We start from the raw sequence: 23216 nt of genomic DNA, 5'->3' as shown, positions 1-23216 counted from the left end.
GTCAACCATGTTGCCAGCTGGTTTTTCTTTCTCAGATTGAAAGAAAAGAGTCAGATTTCAGGAAGCAGTATTATTTGTGTGGAACATCAGACCATACCATGCTTTGGAAATGTATCCATGTTTCAACTTGCTATACTAATATACACTTTGGTAGCTGATTACAATATATGTTCTTGTTGTCAAACGACAAAGTCTTTAGTTATGGTCCTCATCATATTCTTCAAGCTTACATTTATTTTCACAGGCCTAGTGTTTTGAAGAAAGGCAATGTTCTTTCCTTTGTCCCTAGTGCATTTACTGTCAGTTCTATGCTCATCTAATTATTCTCCATTTATGGTTCAGATAATCTTCCTTCTCCTTTGTATCAAACTTGAGCCTGCCTTCACTGTGTGATTCCATTTGATTAACACTATATGGGATTCTGTTTATTTCTAATCTTCCATCTAGTTTTACTTTGCTTTCATACAGTTTCATCTATTTGTTCATTTATTGTCCTTTTTTTAAATCATAAAGTACGATGGCTATAAGTAGTTTTTACTTTGGCTTTACAGAATTTGGTGTTTTTTTTCCTTTCTTATTTAGAAGTTTACAATCTAATTTCAGACTGTGGTGGAGTACAGATAGGTGAGAGTGGAGTGATCTCAAGCCCCAACTATCCAGCCTCTTATGACAGGTTGACCCACTGTTCTTGGTTGTTGGAAGCCCCACAAGGCCACACCATCACTGTGAGTTTTGATTAGTGGGTAAAATAATTCTGAAATTATACAACAAAAGTGCCATGTCCTGTGTGGAAACAGAGTTCTTTCAATAAGCAAGTGATTAGAATAGGCTTTGATCCAGGTCATCTTCTCCCTAAAATTCTCTGCTTAGTGTATATACATTGGCATCTACAAGTTTACAACTAATGAAGAATGAAATATCTTTCATTCTTTTTCAAGCACAGGAGAAGCTCTCTATAGAAGACAGTTCCCCATTCAGAAAAGAGATGTATTTACATTCTTGGTATGAGTTGCCATCCCAGCCCAGGGGACTGAGGATGACCCCAATGACTCCCGTTCTGGGAGAAATATCCCTTCTCAAAATTTCCAAGAGAAACTTCAATGAGAAAAAAATAGAGGAGGACAAGGGAGAATGAAATAAGAGACATAAATACCAAATTATATAAATTAAAACAAAATAAAAGGGTGTGTAAGGACTTCAGTCGAACTCTACGTAGATAGGCTCACTTACAGCTCAGAGTGTTTCCTCATTTCTTCCCTTTTCTCCTGCAGCTGACATTCAGTGATTTTGACATTGAAGCCCATTCAACCTGTGCTTGGGACGCTGTCACAGTCAGAAACGGTGGTTCCCCCGGATCACCCATCATAGGACACTACTGTGGAAGTTCAAACCCCAGGACAATCCAGTCGGGTTCCAACCAGCTGGTGGTGATTTTTAACACGGACCGTTCGGTGCAAAACGGTGGCTTTTATGCTACGTGGAACACAGAGACTTTGGGTAAAAGAAAGAACATTCTCTGCGCTTACTGTCTTTTATCATCGATGTATTTTTAAAATTTATTAACTAGCCCAACAAGTATACCTTTTGTACCTACTCTCTGTCAGACTCAATTCTAAATGTTTACACATGACATCTCATGAAGCAACCTTGTAAGGAAGACACAGTATCAGTGCACATTTTCTCCACTTGCATGGGTGGAAACAGGAGAAATGGGTGGATAATTTGCCCAGCTCGTGGAGCTGACGATCAGCAGAGTCAAGATTTGAATGAAGACAGCAGAGCCCAGAAACTTTGATCTTAATACTTCACCGTGCTGTCTCCACAGGCAAAGGGCCATGGTACAACTAGGGAATCACAAGTAATAGAAAATATGTGTTGGAATCACAAGTAGTTGAACATATTTGGACCATGGAGGCAGAATGCTGAGTGGTGAGCTGAGGGCAGGAAAATAAGTAGTCCACATCCTGGAGAGCCTTGGCTTCTATATTATCCCTCGAGCAGTGGGGAGCTATCTGAAGAGTTCTGAGCAGCAAAGTGACAAGATAAGATTTGTGACTTAGAATGAATGCTGTGTATGGGGCAAAACATGATAGATTCTATTTCAAAAGATTACTTGTTGTACCTGCAAACGATGACATTTCATGGAAATTTCATTTCATGGAAACTCCCAGAAAATATAAGCCTTGCATTGGACACTTTTGTCAGGATCTCATATAGTCTTGCAGCATCACACAGGGCAGCTATTTCTAGAAGAGTCAGGTGTTTGGGGAGCTCTCTGAGCGCTGCTGAAGCAGAGGGGAGCTGAGGTGAACCGTTGGTTTTCCAAGGGTTTAAAAGCAAAAGATACAGGGAATACTCTTTAACTTCATTTTGTTTTGAGTTCATATTTTTTTTTCTTTTGCCATCTCTTAAGAACATACTTTAATATTACAAAATAGTTCTAGATTTTTCTTTCTTTCAATCCCTGTAATTTATTGTTCATCCATCAGCATTTCAATATGAACGAACCAGGTTACTTAATGGAAGATTAAGTGATCTTAATCTTAAGATTTAATCTTTAGATTAAATGATCAAAATCATTTTCTCCCGTCCAGGATGTTAGCGTAAAATTGCAGATGAGTATAGACTTGTATTCTCAGGTGTTAGTGGCAATAAAACACAAAGCTTGAGATTGTTGGGCCACAAATACTACATAGCCTCAAGGGGAGTAAAAATTATTGCTCTTGTTTGAAGACAGGATAGAAGTCTGTCCTCTTCATGGCAAGGACTAATGGTCTCAGGTGAGTTCAGTGTAGGTGTAACGAAACAGTAACAGCTGTAGCCTCCTGTGGCTTCAGTGACCTTCCATTTGCTGAGAGTCCTTGTTGTGGACCTGCCCCAAAGGTCAGAGACTCATATGTAAGGAAAGACACACTGATATCTCACACTTAGAAATGTGTCCTCTCCAGAAGTCTTCAGTTACCAAAATTGTTATTTTCATCACAAAGTAATGACTTTTTCCATGACCATTTTTCAGGTTGTGGTGGAATACTTCATTTAGACAATGGTACAATCAGATCCCCCCACTGGCCTCAGAATTTTCCCGAGAACGTCAGATGTTCCTGGACAGTCATTACTCACCAAAGTAAACACTTGGAACTCAGCTTTGACAACAACTTCCTCATCCCCAGCGGGGACGGACAGTGTCGGACCAGCTTTGTGAAGGTCAGTGCACTTGTATATTTAATTGGAGCCAAGCTGGTTGCAGGAACGTAAACGTTTAGACTAGAAATGACTCACTGTCTCTCAAAGGAGGAGAAGGACAATTTTGCTGCTTGGATTTCTTGAATGAAAAAGTGAGAAACCTCAACCACTAGGAGTTAAAATTTGGACCACAACACACATTGCCCTGTGACTTTCATTCACTAATACATAAGCAAAGACACTTAATTTAGGAGATTGTCTCGCCTTATTAAATTCTCATGAGCATTTACGGTTCTTCCTTTCTACAGAAACTAAAGAGAGAAGGGCAGATTTCTTTCTTCCTCCCTTTCTTTCTTTCTTTCTTTCTTTCTTTCTCTTTCTTTCTTTCTTTCTTTCTTTCTTTCTTTCTTTCTTTCTTTCTTTCTTTCTTTCTTTTTCTTTCTTTCCTCCTTCCTCCCTCCCTCTCTCTCTCTCTCTCTCTTTCTTTCTCGTTTTCTCCTTCTTTTCTTTTTTCTTTCTTTCTAATAGACCCTCAAGGACAAAATGAATCAAAGTCACCATGACAGGCCACATTTAGAGTATCCTATAAAAATTACAGAAGGCTAGACATGCACTAGTGCCAGCCTTCACCTGAGCCTTAAGCGCCCACAAGCTGACCAGACCGTGAGGGACCCATCCATGTAAAATCATGACCATGGGTCAGTCAGTAAGGCTCGCTTCCTCTCCAGTTGTAAATACTGCTCCTGTGGCACTGACATCACTATTCATTGACTTATGACCGTGATAACTGTATTATAAATTTATTCCATCTGTGCTATTTTATATCTCATGTGTTCTATCGCTAAGAGGACATACACCTTTTAGGGGAAAGAACATTCACCTGGGCTCCGCATCTCTTGCATTTACCACCTGAATGTTCCTCTATGAGCCAATTACACATCTGGGCTTTAAATTACTCAGCTGTAAAATGAAGAGAATAATTCCTACTTTAGTAGGACTGTTTTAAGCATTAGACGTAATATGATATAATAACATAAATAGTGCTCAGTACTTGGAATATAAAACCACCTAATGAGTAGAAGTGGATTGTATTGTCGATGTTGTTGTTATTTTACATGATCTCTCAAATTATGTTTTATATCTAACTGATCCCTGCATGCTGTTTCAATAAAAATCCTAGACTTGTATATAATACATGTAAAACAAAACATCCTATACACTTTTCCTAATTGCTTTTTTCATGAAACAAACGAACTCTCTCAGGAATTGAGTCAACATCAAATATATAGACAAAGTCAAGTCTTTCAAGTTCTTCATTGGAAAAGTGGAATGTGAAAAGTTATTCAGTCCCGTTTCTCCTCTGGATGGAATGGGAATCCCTCTGACAGCAGGCAAGGCTGAACCACTGGCGGGTGGGATCCATCTGGAACTCTGACAAAACTCAGTGGCCTGGGAAACACACTCTTTCTCTGCTGGGCCTGAGACTCCAGTTTTTGCCAAGAGATACTGAGGTGGGTAAACAAGACAGGCAAGAGGGGCTCAGCTCCAGCAAGCAGCCCTTAACCTCAAACCTTATACAAAAATTCACTCAAAATAGGGCTTCCCTGGTGGCGCAGTGGTTGAGAGTCCGCCTGCCGATGCAGGGGACGCAGGTTCGTGCCCCGGTCCGGGAGGATCCCACATGCCGCAGAGCAACTGGGTCCGTGAGCCATGGCCGCTGGGCCTGCGCGTCCGGAGCCTGTGCTCCGCAATGGCAGAGGCCACAACAGTGAGAGGCCCGCGTACCGCCAAAAAAAAACAACAAAAAAAAATTCAAAATAGACCATGAACCTAAATGTAAATATACAGGTATAAACTTTGAGGAGAAAAAGAACAGAAAATCTTTGGGACCTAGAGATAGATGAAAAGTTCTTAGACTAAACCTCCAAAGAATAATCCGTAAAAGGAAAAATTAATACATTTTACCATATCAAAATTAAAAATATGTTCCTCTGTAAAGGGATGAAAAGACAAGCTACAAACTGGGAGAAAAGATTTCCAAAGCACTTACCTGACAACAGACTACTATCTAAAGTATAGACAGAACTCTCACACCCAACAGTAAAAATACAGAGTCCAATTGCTTCAACAGGTGAATCGTTCAGTGAACTCCGGTACCTCTGTACCGTGGAGTACAACTCCTCGGTAGAAATAAACTTTTGACAGGCTAACTAACGATCTGAACAAATCACCAGGGAATTAAACCAAGTGAAAAAAGCCAATCCCCAAAGGTTACATACTCTATTGTTCCATTTACATAATAGTTTTGAAATGACAATGCTTAGAAACAGAGGACAGACTACCAGAGGTTAGCAAGATGTGAGTGTGGGCATGAGTCGTGTGTGGCTATAAAAGGGCGACTCCAGGGAACCTCGGTGTTGGAGCTGCTTGGTGTCTTGAATGTGGTGGTATAAGCTTGTATGTAACTGAATACACACACACGTGCGTGAGCCTGGGGAACTGAGTAAGACGGGTGGACTGTGTCGAGTCAGCGTCCTGGTTATGATATTACATTACAGTTTTACAAGCTGTCGTTGTTGGAGGAATCTGGGAAATGGGTACAGGGGATTTCTCTGTATCTTACAACTGCGTGTGAATCTGCAGATACTCAGGAAACGTTTTTTTTAAATTGCTTGAGTGATAAAATATCACCTAAAGCCAGGCTGAATTGTACAAACCTTAAGAAACGTCAGAAAGTTTTTGACAGTTTTGTAACGTTTTGTAGGTCCAATATCATTTAAATGAGTTCTAGGTCATAGAACCAATGAAATGAGATCTTGGCTGACAGGTATTGATGAATAGTTAACAACTCTTTACCGTTATTATCATTATAACGCCCGTGTTCTTGAGCCACAAGGTAGAGATGTCAGATCCATAATTAATGGCTTCAGAAAAGTATAAGCCCGTGAGGATTCTTGAAGTTCTTTGTTAAAGAACTGGAGATTCTTTCCTAAAAGTTTTAGCTCTTATCACTTCACCTCTTGAGTGATGTTTGTAAACGTAGCATGTGCAGATCTCTCTGTCAGTAAGTCATGTTTACAGTTTAACAGAATGTGGTTAGAAAACTTCTGTATACTGTTTCCCGGGATAGTTAAAGGCAGGGGGTCAGGCGACATAAAGGGGATATTAGGGAAAATAGGGGGTGTGCACTTCTTTCCTGACCTTTTTGTTTGTTTGTTTGGTTTTTTGCGGTACGCGGGACTCTCACTGCTGTGGCCTCTCCCGCCGCGGAGCACAGGCTCCGGACGCGCAGGCTCAGCGGCCATGGCTCACGGGCCCAGCCGCTCCATGGCATGTGGGATCTTCCCGGACCGGGGCACGAACCCATGTCCCCTGTATCAGCAGGCGGACTCTCAACCACTGCGCCACCAGGGAAGCCCCCCTGACCTTTTTTTATCTTTTGATTTGGCAGAATATCTTTGCTTTTGTTCCAGTCCCAGGCACCTCCCATATCTCATAAATGGCAAATATAATTGGACCTCAGTAAGATGATTAACAGCAGGATTCGCAGTGTTTGAGAATCAATTGAAATGATACAACTTTAAAGAGCTGATGGCGCCCTGAACTGGCGTTACCTCACACCTCTTCCCCTGCGCTGATTTGCTAATAGAAACGTTTGTAACGGCTTGGTGTGTGATTGCTTTGTTTGAGGAATAGTCCTGAGAGTGATATGTTCAGAATGAGTAACTTGATGTGAAGGGAATGTTGAACAGTTAAGTAAGACTAATCCAAACCCAATTACCTTCTTGCCTTCCCGGGCTAGATAATTCTTAGTTGGGGGTTTGGGGAGGGGCATCACAGGGCGCTCAGCAGCTCCCCTGGCTTCTGCCCACTACATGCCACGCCCACACCAAATGTGACCATTGAAAACACTGGCAGACATCACCAAATGCCCCCAGGAAGGGCAAAATTGCTCCCGGTTGAGACTCACTGGTTAAACAAGTTTAACCGTCCTTTTCCCCCAATAATGTGCATTTATCACCTAATATCAATATTTTCCTTGAGTGACTCAACACTGTAGATACCATGATCTCTTGCCTGAACTACTGCACAGACTCCTGGCTGATCTCCCAGTGTCCTCTCTTTTCCTTCTCGTCTCCGCTGTGAGCTTCAAGCCTCCTGGAGGCCCCTTGCCACGTTCAGGATGTGGCCCGGACCCCTGACCTGCCACGGGGCTTGCACTGACTGCAGCCCGCCTCACTCCTGACTCAGTTTTCGCTCTGTTTGAACTAGCCCTGCCCCTTCCTGCCCCTGGGGCTTCTTCAGGCCTCTCTTGAAGTCAGGCAAAGCCCCTCCTACACACTCAGCAGCTCCTTTCGCAGTTGGAATTTGCATTTAAACGTGATTCTGTGATTAATATCCTTCCCTAGGTTGGTCTAGGCTTGGTTTGATCAAAGTTGGAATTTTGATCCTCACAATCTATTCCCCAGCAACTATTTCTCAAATGAGCATATCATCATTTGCTTCTTGTAAAGTGGCCAGGGTCTACCTGGGAGTTGGTGACGCAGTCTTTAGTGAATTGCAGAGAGACTGAATCTCATCCTTTCTTCAAAATGAACCTTAAAATTCAACAGTGCCAGGAAGTCTTCCATGATTTATCCCAAGTCATGCCAATTACATGTAGACCTGGAATTCATATCCACTTTCTTCCCATGGGCTTCGTGCTTGGTAAATCTTCTCTACTTGCAACCCACACTTTGCCAGCCATCCAGGACAAATGGTAAACCCCACAGTAGCACACATGCTGCTCTGTTTCCCCTGGCATGTAGCAAGTTGAGCTAGATCAGGTCAACTAGGAAACAGCAAGAGGAAACTGGGTAGTGATTAAACTGGGTAGTGATTGAGGGTTGTTTTTTTTTTTAAAATCACTGCCTAGATACACAAAAATGAACAGTCTCCTTGCAAGAGTCACGAACGGGCTATACTATAAAAAAGCAGCCTAAAGAAATGGTTCTCAAAAGAAAATATTGCAGATTTGTGTGTTTTATTTACTATTACGTTTAGTCTATATACACCTGAGTGCTATTATTTTCCAGCCTGAGCACAAATTAAACATTGACGAGGGAAAACCTGGAGCGCTAAGTCATGTTTCTGGCTTTGCCAGGTGTGGGCAGGCACTCAGGAGGCCGACCAGGCCCTGTTAGCCTCGAGCTGCGGGAGCGTGGCCCCGGGTCCCATCATCACGCCCAGAAACGCCTTCACTGCTGTGTTCCAGTCGCAGGAGGTCCCAGCTCAGGGCTTCTCTGCATCCTTCGTTAGCCGTAAGTAGCACCGAAAACCAAACCCAGGGGCCCTTGGAAGGGCGTGGCTGCCATAGGCAGGCTTGGGGAGAAGGGGTCTGCTCCAGGGTTGGCTGGTCTGGAGGTCCATGGGGAAAGTCTGGGTGGGCCACCTATTCCTGAGTGTGCCCTTCCTTCCAAATCAGCAAGAATGGAACTGAATCCAACCGTAGGTCAGTAGAGAAATGATGTAGAAGGCCTGAGTGCCCGTCGCTAATGTCTGAAATTAACCCTAAAATCCGCATGGGGCAGGAATTGGGCAGAAGCCCAGGAGGCCGTAATCAGTAGACAATCAGCAGGCCGGGCCTGAAGCGCATTGCCTGCCTGCGTGGAACCCACCTGGGGCTGTAAAAACACGGTCTTCCCCCCAGGCCTGTCGGAATGCAGGACTTGCACGTGTGAGCTCTCACCCAGGGGATTCTCAGCTCAGTCAACCTTGGGGGCCGCTTTCTTCGGGTTTTCCCCTTCCTTCTCTGACGACTACTCACCAGGTAGAAGAGTGGGACGTGTAGTTTTCAAGTCTGAGACACAGTGGTGTGTGTGCTTGTTGGCCGAATTAAATCAAGTAGCACCTATTTGCAAGCCACTGTCTAGGGAAAAGTTTGATGAAAGGAATCAGAGGAAATAATGCAGTGAACAGGTATTTCAGACATGAATAAGAGGGTGGTGTAAAGGCAGTAACAAAAGACCACCGCAGACCTAATTTTAGGTCTTCACTTGGTTCGTTGTGTCTGTGTATGTGTGTGTTTTAATATCAGTTTAAAAGGATACTTATATTTTGTATCGATGTGATAGATAGGGAGTGTGTGGATTAACTAGTTAGTGGTTAGATAAAACAGATGTCATTTTAGTGGTAAAAAGGTAGTTCTCTTCATTTCTGACACCTGGGAATCATGTGAGACCTTTTTGAGTTGGGATTAATAAATTCAAACATTTTTATAAAGCAGGTATTATTTTTATAGCCATATTACAATGGTAATGAAAAGAACATATTTTTCTATAATACAATGTTTTAAAACTGTTAAGTGTATTGATCTGGTACAGATCACTTTTCATTAGTTTTCTTTCTTTAGCTACATGAATCCTCTTCAATCTTTGCTAAGTTATTCTTCCTTTAATATCTTAAAATTAAGTGATTTGCAATGGATTTGTGGTAAAATTTCTACTTAGCCCAAAACTCTGCATCATTTTTCTAAAAACTGTATAATATTCTGATTTTGCATATTTATTTTTAAATCAGAGCTCCGTTCTTTTAGTTATTGTTGCTTCCATTTGGAGTAGCTCAGAGAGTATGTTTCTAGAGAGCTTAGGAAAGTTGAGGCTTTCCCTCACTGATAAAGAGAGATTTGTCTGGGAGAACAAATGTTCTAATAATGGCTTTTTCTTCCCACTTAGGATGTGGAAGGAACTTCACTAATCCTTCAGGTTACATTGTTTCTCCAAACTACCCAAAGCAATATGACAACAACATGAACTGCACTTACATCATAGAGGCCAGTCCTCTGTCCCTGGTCCTCTTGACTTTCGTGTCTTTCCATCTGGAAGGTAAGTTTATTCTTATCTAAATTACAACTGGTTCTTAATAAATGAATGAGTGATAGATAAGCAGAGGCAGAGATTGTCTAAAATCACCATTTGAGGAAAATATTAAAAATGTTGCAGAGTGGAGTTGATGTAAACTTGATTAAAACTCCATCCAATATTTTAAGAACACAAGTATCATCCTACACATTCCATCCAGAGGTTAAAACATAATGCAAGAGCTTTAAGAACATGAGCATCACGTAAACGGCCTAAAGAAAATAAGTCTGAAATCTATTACATGTTAATCATAGTTTCTAATTTATTCATTTGCGTTTATTCTACACATGTACAGGTGCCTTCACACAGTCTCACACACACACACACTATAAACTAGCAAGAGAAACTTCCTTCTGAGTCAAAGTAGGTGCTTCGTAAATGTTGAATGAATGAATTAATAAAATTAATAAATATTTGTGTTCTACTTTCATTAACTCTGACTGTGGGATACTCTCTCATCTTCTTTTTCATTTTCATCTTCATCAGTACCACAGGGACTGGGAAATCCCTAACCACAGTGCCCCTCTGGGTTCATTCCCTGCCTGTTGGCGAAGGGGACAGTGGAGCTGCTGGTCTGGGCTGGGTTCTGACTACACTGGACACGGCTCGATGTTTACCCAGGCGGTATCATACGGCAGAGAAAAGCTCCCTTCAAGTGGATGGGCATCTCCAACCACTCAGTCATTTTAATATTTTTCACGAATTCACTTTTCATTTCTAAATTACAATTAACCTGTACGTTTGCCAAGCTTCGTCTGCCCAACCAAAATTTCTTTCTATTTGGGTTGGTCTCCCATGGCGGTGAAAAGTTAAACTTAGCAAAGTGTTCTGCAGTATTCAGCATCCAGGAAATTTATGTTTCATAAAAATAAAAATGACACATCCGTTCTCATAGGGTGATGAATTATACAAAGGCTCTCCCTGGGAGCACTTTCTGGGACCTCCTTTTCCTACATCTCTACATACTGTAGGTTTTGGAATGTGTTTGCTGGAAAATGCAAGGTACGGACTGATGTTTGTCACTGTACGAATGCACTATGAGGTCAAGTATAATCTTCTCAGCATTCGCTAACACAAACTTCCAGCAATATAAGAAGATGTTCATGATTTATAAAGTATTAAGGGAAGGTAAAACAGTTTATATAAGAGATCCTATTTTTTTATTTAAAATAAACTGTGTGAGTAAAATCTGTAAGACTATTAACTGGTACTTAAAGACTTGTTACTACCGTGTCATAGATTTATAGGTGATATTTATTTTCTTCTTTATATCTTTTCTATTATCTTATAATTAAGGGAATGCTATTTAATTTAATTTTTTTATTTTAATGTTTATTGAAGTATCGTTGGGTTACAATGCTGTGTTTGTTTCAGGTGTGCAGCAAAGTGATTCAGTTATACATACATATATATATCCTTTTTCAGATTCTTTTCCCTTTTAGGTTATTACAAAATATTGAGTATAGTTCCCTGTGCTATATGGTAGGCCCTGTTGGTTACCTGTTTTATATACAGTAGTGTGTATATGTTACTCCCAAACTCCTAATTTATCCCTCCCCCCACTTTTCCCTTTTGGTAACCCTAAGTTTGTTTTCTCTGTCTCTGTTTGTTTTCTCTGTCTCTGTTTCTTCTGTTTTGTAAATAAGTTCATTTGTGTTAATTTTTAGATTCCACGTATAAGTGCTGTCGTATGATATTTGTCTTGCTCTGTCTGACTTGCTTCATTTAGTATGATAGTCTCTAGGTCCATCCATATTGCTGCAAATGGCATTATTTCATTCTTTCTTTATGGCTGAGTAATATTCCAGTGTGTGTGTGTGTCTGTGTGTCTGTGTGTGTCTGTATATCTCACATCTTCTTTACCCATTCATCTGTCAATGGACATATAGGGTGTTTCCATGTCTTGGTTGTTGTAAATAGTGCTGCAATGAACATTGGGGTGCATGTATCTTTTCAAATTATAGTTTTCTCCAGGAACTATAGGCCCAGGAGTGGGATTGCTGGGTCATATGGTAATTCTATTTTTAGTTTTTTAAGGAACCGCCATACTGTTCTCCATAGTGGCTGCACCAATTTACATTTCCACCCACAGTGTAGGAGGGTTCCCTGTTCTCGACACCCTCTCAAACATTATTATTTGTAGACTTTTTGATGATGGCCATTCTGACCAATGTGAGGTGATACCTCATGGTGGTTTTGAATCACATTTCTCTAATAATTATCGATGTTGAGCATTTTTTCAAGTGCCTGTTGGCCATTTGTATGTCTTCATTGGGGAAATCTCTGTTTAGATCTTCTTCCCATTTTTTGATTGGGGTGTTTGTTTTTTGATACTGAGTGAAAAAGTGATCTTAGTAACGCGAAAACATGTGGTTTGGATTGTGCATTTATATGTGCATTTGTCCTCACTACATTACATAAACACAAGAATATCATTTGCCAATATTATTTAGACTGAAAAAGGAGATGCTGGTAAATGTACTATGTAATATAGCCACAGAAACCACTGCCTATACCAAGGGTACATGTATTATTAGAAGGGGACCTATACTGACACCGCACAGTAGCTCCCTGAGTTTAGTTGACAGGTGGGGTAAAGGGGCGAGCATACTCTAGACTACCTGACCTGGGGTGGGGTAGGGCAGGCGCGGTATTTTAGGACCGGTCTCAATTCCAGATTGGCCACTTACTAGTCACATGACTTTGTACAAATTACTTAATCTTTCTGGTAATCACTATAATTTTTACAAAAATATTGATATAAAATAGTAGCTGTGAAAGTCAGATCATGCCCGTAGAAACATACCTTGTGAACCATTGTTTTGTTATTTTTGCTGCCACCAGTCGGGATCTCCAGACATGCCCTTTAACACAAGTCGGCTGCGAACAGATATTTGGTTTTGCCAGATTAAGTGATTTCTTTTTTTTTTTTTTTTTTTGCGGTAAGTGGGCCTCTCACTGCTGTGGCCTCTCCCGTTGCGGAGCACAGGCTCCAGACGCGCAGGCTCAGCGCCATGGCTCACGGGCCCAGCCACTCCGCGGCATGTGGGATCTTCCCGGACTGGGGCACGAACCCGCCTCCCCTGCATCGGCAGGCGGACTCTCAACCACTGCGCCACCAGGGGAGCCCTTAAGTGATTTCTTTTTACTAATGAATTTGCTCGTTCTCACCCAGTTGAAGAGACTGATCTTTTTATAAGATAATATCCTTATGATAATATCTTGTGAAATTTCCAGTGTTACATGTACTGGAAATTACATGTACTCAGCGTTTTCAAACTGCTAAGTGAGTATTTTCTGGCTTAGATTAAATGAATCATGATGATTTCCTAAAAAGGGCAACATTAATCAGATTTATTTTGTGGTTAGATTCTTATCACTAATCATATCAGTGCCGACGTTCATGGAATACCATCAGCAAGTTAGAGATCCACTAGCTACAGTAAAAATCACCTTCCACCCCTTAAATGAGCCTGAGGAATTCCTGTGCAGTGTACTGTGATGAAACCGAGTGAGAGTAGCTCTCAAGAAAAATCACAGCCTGTCTGCAGGAGCGTTGGTCTTCCTAGCTGCCAGAGGCCATAGACCTCTTTCTGAGAGATTCTGTCCAAATGACTAAGTATTTCTGAGCCCAAGCGGCCAGCAGACCCTGCATTGACCTGGGTGGAGATGAAAGTTCTGGATTTGCTTTTTGTGATGGGCCATTGGCACAAAAGGTGGATTTATCAAGAAGAAGATGGACTGATCCAGGCTACAGAATACTAGAGGGAAACACACTTGTCCATACACTGTGTTTACTAAGCACTGACAACGGGTTAGGAAAGGTTTTACTATTCAGGCTAGTTTATTGGTTATTGACCTACACACTGGTGCTCTTCCTGCAGGGAAGTTACAAATGTTCAGTGACCTACTTTCCACTAAATACGTTGCTCTGAAATTATGTTATGGTATTTTATGTTGGCCTAAGTTTCTCTTTCTCCTTATTATTAATTTCCAGTGCTAGTCATTCTATGAAATACAGACGTATGTTTCCTATATAATCCCTACTGAACTATAAAAATTTCAGGGAAATCAAAAGTCATAGAAGGAACTTCCATTTGAGCGTCTACAAGACTTTTTAAAGTTACCTCAAGACTAAAATGGCTCTTGGTATTCTTAACAGCGTCTTCCAAAGTTGTGAAATAAAATAGAGATTTGACAAATTCAAAATGGTACTTTGGTCAAAAACAAAATGGCAAAAATAGACAAAATATAAGGAGAAAGCATGAGGGAGAAACCATCACTGTCTCCAAGGTACTTATTCTGGAATCAGATGTCATCAAATAAATACTCATTTTATTTTCCCCAATATTGAACAATCTAAAAGTATATTTTTCTGTTTTCATTATTCATGTGGCCAAGTAGATGCCTCCAAGTTACTGGGAGGATTATAGGTCTTTTTTTTTTTTTTTTTTTTTTTTTTACTTTATAGATAAAGAAAACACTTAACAGATGAGGTAACCTAAGACAAGCCAGTGCCTTCTGTGCCTTGATTTTGCTATCATTAAAATTGGGTAATGGGGCTTCCCTGGTGGCACAGGGGTTAAGCATCCGCCTGCCAATGCAGGCGACATGGGTTCGAGCCCTGGTCCGGGAAGATCTCACATGCCGCGGAGCAACTAAGCCCGTGTGCCACAACTACTGATCTGTGCTGTAGAGCCTGTGTGCTGCAGCTACTGAGCCTGCGTACCACAACTACTGAGCCCGTGCACCTAGAGCCCGTGCTCCGCAACGAGAGAAGCCACCGCAATGAGAAGTCCACGCACCGCAACGAAGAGTAGCCCCCGCTCACTGCAACTAGAGCAAGCCCGCGCCCAGCAACAAAAACCCAATACAGCCAAAAATAAATTAATTAATTAAATAAATTTATTTTTAAAAATTGGGTAATAACATTGATTCCCCCTGGTGATAATGAGGGGTTTAGAATTCTTAACTAAAAAATCCTACATCTAGGCAAATTCTAAACTCAGTTTTTCTCAGATCCAGAGTATCTCTTGATAAGAACTGGATAGAGAGTAGTCCCTTGGCACAGAAAATGGGCAAGAACCAATGCAAATGCATTTTGTTTACTGTCCTCTAGAGATGGCCTCAAAGGCCCCGAGAGGAATAGGGCTAGATTTCCAGAGCAGCTGCATGGCAAGTCCTACGTAATATTTGCCTGAATTCTCCTTCGTTAACTTAGAAGTCCTGGTTTACAGGGTATGCCTGATATAAAGCTAAACAGAAAAAAGGAAGAAAATTTAGTTTTAGATTTTTTTTCCTTTTGCCCTTTTTTCCCACCAAGAAACATGATAACTGAGTTTTGGCGGTCTTAGTTCACATTTCCTCTCTATTTTATCCGTTTTTTTTTTTTTTTAAGTGGCATCATGCAGCTACTTACCATTTCTTTTCTTTACTTCCTCAGTTGTTTCTCAAGAAATCAGAAGGTAGGCCCATTTTGCAATCCATTATTTTAGAAAGCACTGGGCAAGGGTTCTTTTGAAATAGTTCTTATTGATATTTTATTCAAATTGGCCAAGCCCCAGAGGAGACGATTTAGTTGTGTGAGATTCCTTGCTTGCCTGTGTTATAATACAAGACCTTGGCTTTCACACTCTGCTGAGCTTAGTTCTATACGAGCACCTGCTTCTTCCTCTCAGGGAATCATCCTCTACTGGGGAGTCCAGTCTCCAGGCTACTCAGAGCTGCCCCCCAATTCACATCCCTCTCCCTAGAACCCTTTGCTATTTTACTGAAAGGACTTTATCGTATCTGCAATATTAAAATATTTCAACCAAAAGGATTTCCCACTATTTCTAGTCCTCTGGCATCTTTGCCTCTCCATCTATGGCTCTGAAGGAAAAGTGCAGTCGGAATCTAAATTCCACAAGTTTACATTATTTGCTGAATTGCTCATCCTTGGCTTCCCTTTCAATTCTCTCCAAGTTCTTGGAATCATGATGAAACCCAGAATCGAACATTGCTCTCTGTAATGAAGATATGTGAATAATGTGATAAAAATTATTTTTCACTATGTTGGATACAACCTTACCCATTGAAAATAATAAATGTGTCTTACAGTTTTTCAGAAGGATGGAAAATAGTCATAAAAACAAATCATGGAGGATTATTTTACACTTCTGAGGTTTCAATAGTAAATATTCATCAAACCAGTTACTGAAGATAGGATTAAGAATGACTGTAGCCACTTGTCCCATGACGTCCGTGGAGAAAGTATCATTCAATTTCAGGGTACCGCTCTTCCTGACGAGTTCTCATGTGTCTGATTGAATGCTACCTCCCGGCCATAAACTCAGCTATGATACACATCTTGCTTCTTGAAGAACTTTTTTTAAACCTTGACTAAGTTCTTTTCTCTCCCTAGAAGACAATCATCCTAGTTGCATTTAATTATATTCTACTTGAGAATTTCGTGTATATTTTGATTGCAATATAAGATATCACAACTGGTTCCCCTATGATTATGGAAAAGTGTTTACTATCATTATTTTCTTACGCCTGTGATTTTGTCACCAAGTGTCTTCTCACTGAAGAATCAGACTGATATCTTTGATCTAATGCAGTGAGGTGATGTGTACAGCTTGAGAAAAAGATGTATGTGTGTGAATTATTTGATGCCTGCTGACATATTTATAGCTCATTTTCTTGTGCATTACCTTGTTTATGCTAATCCTTGATATGTTCTTAGACTTTAGGTAACTTCACCAATTCTGATATTATGTAATGTTTGATTTCTTATGGATAACATTTGGAAGAGCATCCCACCTTAGAGAAATTACTACTGGAAATGACACGAGAATGTTTTAATCATTAAGCAACTTGCCAAATATCACAACTTTCATGATATATTGAGTCAGGCTTTGAAAATGAGCAGATTGTCTTGAACGGTTTGCTTAGTTATCTGATAATATATTGCCGTCTACAAAAAAATTTAAATACCCTCTCAGCTTCCTCTGCTTCTCCTTATTGTCGATACAGACCTTTTATAAACAACTAGTGCATTTTGGCTATGTCTCAGTATAGATGTACAACTGCTATTTCACGACTGATTTTTCTGCAATTAAATTAGTTCCTTTAATTTTTTTGAAACATTAGCAAGTATATGACATACTTTACCTTACGTTTCACAGCCTTTCCATAATTTTCTAAGACAACCACCACTGTGATAGTCTATATCATCAAAGAGTTAAAAAACTAGCTCTTTAGTACTTAAAGGATATCTGCATAGCAGGTCATTTGACCAAAGTAGAACTGAGGTTTTAATCTAGCATCAGCAATATTTCCTTTCATTCTGTGATTTTGCTTTTACAACTTAATGTATTGTTGCTGGCTAAAGATATTTTTATAGCTAATTCATACTATTTTTTGATTCTCACGTTCACCTCCTCTGAATGTTTTAAATTCCAACGGAGCTCTTGGAACAAGAAAAATTCTAAGGCTATAATTAAGGTACACAATTTGGCAGTATTCAAACTGTGAATCTGAGTTTAATGTATTTCTTTTTTGTCCTGTTTTTCCAACATCGTATTGTTTCTTATTACATGGTAAGGTCATTAAAGTGAAGTCTTTAACATTTTTGACTTGTAGATTTATTCCCAATTAGAAGCATTTCTATTCCAGGATTTTCAAAATGAAGGAATCCTTTGGGCTTACTTTAATAAACATATCTTGAATTGATACCTCAAAATTTCTTCAGTTGTATAAAAACATAGCTAAAATGCCGAAAGTGTTCCTAAAATGACTTAAAATTTAAATTGCATAGATATTTTCTGATAAAAAATATCAATTTTCTTTAAGATAATACAATTAAAAGAGGAGGGGGCTTTTAATGTACAAATATATTAAAAATGCACACATCAGGATTCTTTCAGTTAAAAGCAGTAGATTATCTTCAAGTCTGCTTAGAGGTAGAGTTTATAGAAAGGATACTGGGTTATCCCATCTCGTCAAAGGAAGGTTTAAAAATAAGAAGGGGACTAATAGGCTTCCAGAACATGAATCCTTCAAAAGGTACTGTCTTTCCCCCTCTCTTTCTGCACGACAGCTTCATTTCCTCCTGTTACAGCCTGGCTTCCTAGCGCAGTCAGGAGACCGCTGCTGCTGATTTCCAAGTTGAACATGTTTGGCTCCCACTGTTGACTCCTTCTTAGTCAGTTACAGTTTGAACACATCTGATCGGCCTAGATGGAGTCTGAGATCCTACCTTGGAGTAGTCAGTCAATCTATCAACAGTGCTCAGGACGGTGGGGTCCCATAAAGAATAATTGCAACCATGATTATGATTAGGATAATCCTGACTATATCAATTAGGAATTTTTATGGCACTATTAACAGGAAACTTAATTCAACCTGGTTTAAACATAAAAGGGCAATTTATTGGCTTTCCTTCTAGACAACCTCAAAGTTGGTGGTCCCTCATATCCGCTTAATCTAGCATTTTCATTTTGTCATCAAACGTTTTACTTTTTCTGTTCTCACTGTGTGCTACTCCAGTGTGAGTCTCACCCTAAAGCTGGCTTCTGTCTTGGCTATAGGGTAGCTGCCCTCACAGTGGGCTTGCATATCCCTCATGCATGTCTAGGAAGAGAGAGGATGTCTATCCAGTGGCATGCTGGAGTTGGCTTGTACCATCTTGCAAGAGTCAGTCATGCTCCTCTGGTCCAAATTCTGCATCTAATGACCTCGCATTGGTAACTTGACATTGGCTATAGTGGGAGTATTTCTACCACAGAAATTGGAAAATGCTACAAATGAGGGTGTGCCTCTTTCCCTCGGAGAGCTGGTTGTTCTATTTACCAGCACACTACTGTCTATTCCAGATTCCAAACAGTTTACCTGAAATTTACTCTAAATGTATTGGCCTAGGTCACATGCCCACCCTTGAACCAAGATCTATGGCCAGGGGATTTGAAATTATAAAGTAAATGTATACCATAGTTTCTTTAATTTATAAGAATGTTCTAACAGCAAACAGGCAGTCTGATTGTAAAGTCCATTATGTCATAGTATGTGCTTGTATAAGAGATTGTAACGTAGTTTTGGGCAGTTCCGATGGGGAATTTTAAGTAGGTAAAGTGTGTGTGTGTGTGTGTGTGTGTGTGTGTGTGTGTGTGTGTAGGTGTTAGGTACATGTTCAAGTTATCATCTAGATGAGATAAAAGTGTTTTCCTTTGTTTTTGTAAATGAGAACATGAAAAATATTCTATATCATTAGCCATCAGAACAATAAATTAAAGATCACAATGAGGTACCATTTCACACACAACAGAATGGCTAAAATGAAAAAGACTGACAATATCAAATGTTGGCAAGCATGCAGAGCAACTGGAAGTTTCATACATTCCTCATGAGAATAGGTACTGATATAACCACTTGGAAGAATTTGACTGGCAGTTTCTTATAGAATTAAATACATACCTTATTTATGACCCAGCAATTCTACTCCCAGGTACCCAAGAGAAATAAAAATTTACAACCATTCTAGTATCTAGAATAGAAAAGAACTCTTAGAACAGAAAATTAAGAAACATATATCCCAGTTTAAAAATAGCAAAGGAGGGAATTCCCTGGTGGTCCAGTGGTTAGGACTCCTCGCTTTCACTGCCGAGGGTCTGGATTCAGTCCCTTGTTGGGGAACTAAGATTGAGCAAGCCACACAGTGTGGCCTAACTAAATATTTTTAAAATGGCAAAGGATCTGAACAGATATTTCTTCCAAGATATACAAATGGCCAATAAGCACATGAAAAGATGCTCAACACCGTTACTCATAGAGACATGCAAATCAAAACCACAATGTACTACCATTTCATACTCAATAGTGTGGCTAAGCTAGACAATAACAAGTGTTGGTGAGGAGGTGGGAAATTAGAACTCTCATGCTGGTTCTAATTGCTGTTGTGGTGGCAGGATGGTGCAGCCTCTTTGGAAAACAGACTGATAGGTCCTCAAAACATTAAACATAGGGTTACTCTATGAGTCTGCAATTCTGCTCCTACTTATTTACCCAAGAGATTGAAAACACGTATCCACACAAAACCTTGTACATGAATATCTGTTGCAGTGTTATTTATAATAGCCAAAAGGTAGAAGCAAAACTCATGTCCATCAACTACAAAATGGATAAACAAAAATGTGGTCTCTCCATACAATGGAATACTATTGAGCTTGGAAGGAATGAAGTACTGACACATGCTACAACATGGATGACCCTCAAAAACATCGTGTTAAGTAAAAGCAGCCAGTCACAAAGGGCTAAATATTATATATTTTATATATATATATATATATATATATATATATATATATATATATATATATGATTCTGTTTATGTGAGATGTCCAAAGTAGACAAATCCACAAAGACTGAAAGTAGGTTAGTGGTTGCCTAGGATTGGGAGAACAGTAAAGGGGGAGGATGGGGCGTGACTGTGAATGGGTACAAGGTTTCTTTACGTGGGGATGAAAATGTAGAAATGGGGGAAATGTCAGATACCTAAAGTTCTGTGGAACTGTGAATTGGTAACACTTTTCCAAAGGACTGTTTGATAAATCTGAAAAAGAATTTTACGTTAGTACCAGTAACTCAACTTCTAAACATTTATTCTGATGAAATAATGAGAAACTTCTGCAAATATTTATATATAAAAATGTTTGTTTCAACAGTATTTTTATCACAAAAGCTAGAAAAGGTAGAATTATTAAGCTGTAGGGGATGAATTGAACATAGCATGGCACATCTATATATTAGAGTTCGATAGATGCATTAAATTCAGTGTTTTAAAAGATATTTAATCATATTAAATGCATGATGTTATGTTATTTCCTGTTAATAAAAATTAGGTTACAAAAGATCCTACGCAGGATGATTCCAATCAATGTTTTTGTTTTGTTTTGTTTTGGCTACGTTGGGTCTTCATTGCTGCGTGCAGGCTTCCTCTAGTTGTGGCGCGCGGGGGCTACTCTTCGTTGCGGTGCGCGGGCTTCTCATTGCGGTCGCTTCTCTTGTTGCAGAGCACAGGCCCTAGAGCACGCAGGTTTCAGTAGTTGTGGCTTGGGGGCTCTAGAACGCAGGCTCAGTAGTTGTGGGACACGGGCTTAGTTGCTTGGCTCATGTGGGATCTTCCCAGACCAAGGATCGAACCTGTGTCTCCTGCATTGGCAGGCGGATTCTTAACCACTGTGCCACCAGAGAAGTCTCCAATTAATTTTTTAACTATATGATTCACCCATAAAAATGATTGGATACATTGTAGTAATAAAAGTCTTCTTAACTATATTTAAAATAGATAACCAACAAAGACCTACTGTATAGCACAGGAAACTCTGCTCAGTATTCTGTAATAACCTATATGGGAAAAGAATCTGAAAAAGAATAGATATATGAATCACTTTGCTGTACACCTGAAACTAACACAATATTGTAAATCAAAAAAAAAAAACCCAAAATATGCAAATAGAAAACATCCCATCACCAAAAATAAAGTTTTTTAAATTTTTTGTTTTTCTGTTTTGTATTTCTCTTTAGAAGGGGTTGGAGTATATATCTGTTTTATAATTAGAAAACAAAACAATGATATATATTTTACAATCACTAAACTCTTAAGCTAATATTGTTTGTGTGAACATTTGTAACATTTGTTTAATTAACGTTGAGATTCTAATGACGTCTCCGTGGTAGGAGTCCTTTATCTGTGGGTAAGCGTCACTGTTAAATGCAAGGTTTCTCACTAGCAGCACGTTGGCGTTCTGGGCTGGGTCATTCTTGTTGTGGTGGAGGGCAGGGGGCCTGGGGCAGCCCTGAGCATTATAGCACGTTTAGCTGCATCCCTGGGCTCTGCCCACTCCGTGTCAGTGGCACACCCCAGCATGACAGCAAAACAATGTCTTCAGGTACTGCCAAATGTCCCTGGGAGGCAGAATTGTCCCCAGTTTATAATCACTGAATTAAAGGAGTCATTTTATAGGGAAGAAAATTCTGTATTGTTTCAAAGTAGGATTCAACTGTTGTGAAGTTCTCCCTGTTTCCTCACCCCTGTGCTTGTTTTGTAACTAGGGTGAGGGTCGTTCCTCAGGAAACCAAATCGCGTGAATCGTCGTCACATTTTCGTGTAATCATTTATGTTGCTTCTGATTATTACTTATGTTGCTTCTGGTTGTTCCGTGCCCTGTTCAGCTCGCTCCACTGTAACGGGAAGCTGTGTCAACGACGGCGTGCACATAGTCAGGGGTTACAGCTTATCTTCCACGCCTTTGGCGACGCTGTGTGGGGATGAGAGCCTGTCCCCTGTCACCACCTCTGGTCCCATGCTGCTTAACTTCTACTCAAATGCACATACCACGGACTTGGGATTCAAGTTTTCCTATAGGATAACCCGTGAGTAGCCATAATGATGTAGTTTGGAATTTTCTTTTTCCCTCGAGCAATTTCCATAAGGAGATTTAATTGTATTCACACATCACCAAGTTGAAGACTCAGAGACCTTAAGGGAGAAAATTATTAATTAGGTGCATGGTCATAAAAAAAAAAAAGGGAGGCCCTTTTTCATGAACTTTGGCAGAACTACTCGTTGAAAATCAAATGGAAGATTGAGATTTTTATTTTTTTATTTTTTATTTTTTATTTTTTGTGGTACGTAGGCCTCTCACTGTGTGGCCTCTTCCGTTGCGGAGCACAGGCTCTGGACGCGCAGGCTCAGCGGCCATGGCTCACGGGCCCAGCCGCTCTGCGGCATGTGGGATCTTCCCGGACCGGGGCACGAACCCGTGTCCCCTGCATCGGCAGGCGGACTCTCAACCACTGCGCCACCAGGGAAGCCCTGAGATTTATTTTTGATAATTTAAGTTAGAACGAACTGCTACCTTCAGTTGTTCGTACATTGCGTAAAGTGACTTTTTGGCCTGGACTGTCCAGGTGCCTATTTCATTTTCCCAAGTCACTCTGTTGAAAACCAATCCTTTATACATTTAGAAAAAATGTAAGAGAATATCTTTATGATGTTCTGGTAGGAAATAATTTTTTAGCAATATGCAAAAAGCACAAGTCGTAAAAGAAAAGATGGATGTATTCAACTACATGATAATTTGCAGCTTCTCT

General features: G+C 40.1%; 1 protein-coding gene across 3 annotated transcripts in view; it reads left to right on the top strand.

Moving 5' to 3' along the window:
* CUBN (cubilin) overlaps window positions 1-23216 on the top strand; it is a 280926-nt gene that overhangs the window by 209852 nt on the left and 47858 nt on the right. For all 3 annotated transcript variants that reach the window (XM_060006307.1, XM_060006306.1, XM_060006305.1), the window contains exons 53-58: window positions 604-725; window positions 1272-1497; window positions 3017-3204; window positions 8327-8483; window positions 9897-10046; window positions 22296-22496. In XM_060006307.1, the coding sequence (XP_059862290.1) occupies window positions 604-725; window positions 1272-1497; window positions 3017-3204; window positions 8327-8483; window positions 9897-10046; window positions 22296-22496 (1044 nt within the window). The remainder of the gene's footprint in view (window positions 1-603; window positions 726-1271; window positions 1498-3016; window positions 3205-8326; window positions 8484-9896; window positions 10047-22295; window positions 22497-23216) is intronic.

This window comes from Delphinus delphis, chromosome 2 (genome assembly GCF_949987515.2).
Source record: "Delphinus delphis chromosome 2, mDelDel1.2, whole genome shotgun sequence".
Lineage (NCBI taxonomy): Eukaryota > Metazoa > Chordata > Mammalia > Artiodactyla > Delphinidae > Delphinus > Delphinus delphis.
This window is presented reverse-complemented; position numbering and strand designations above follow the sequence as displayed.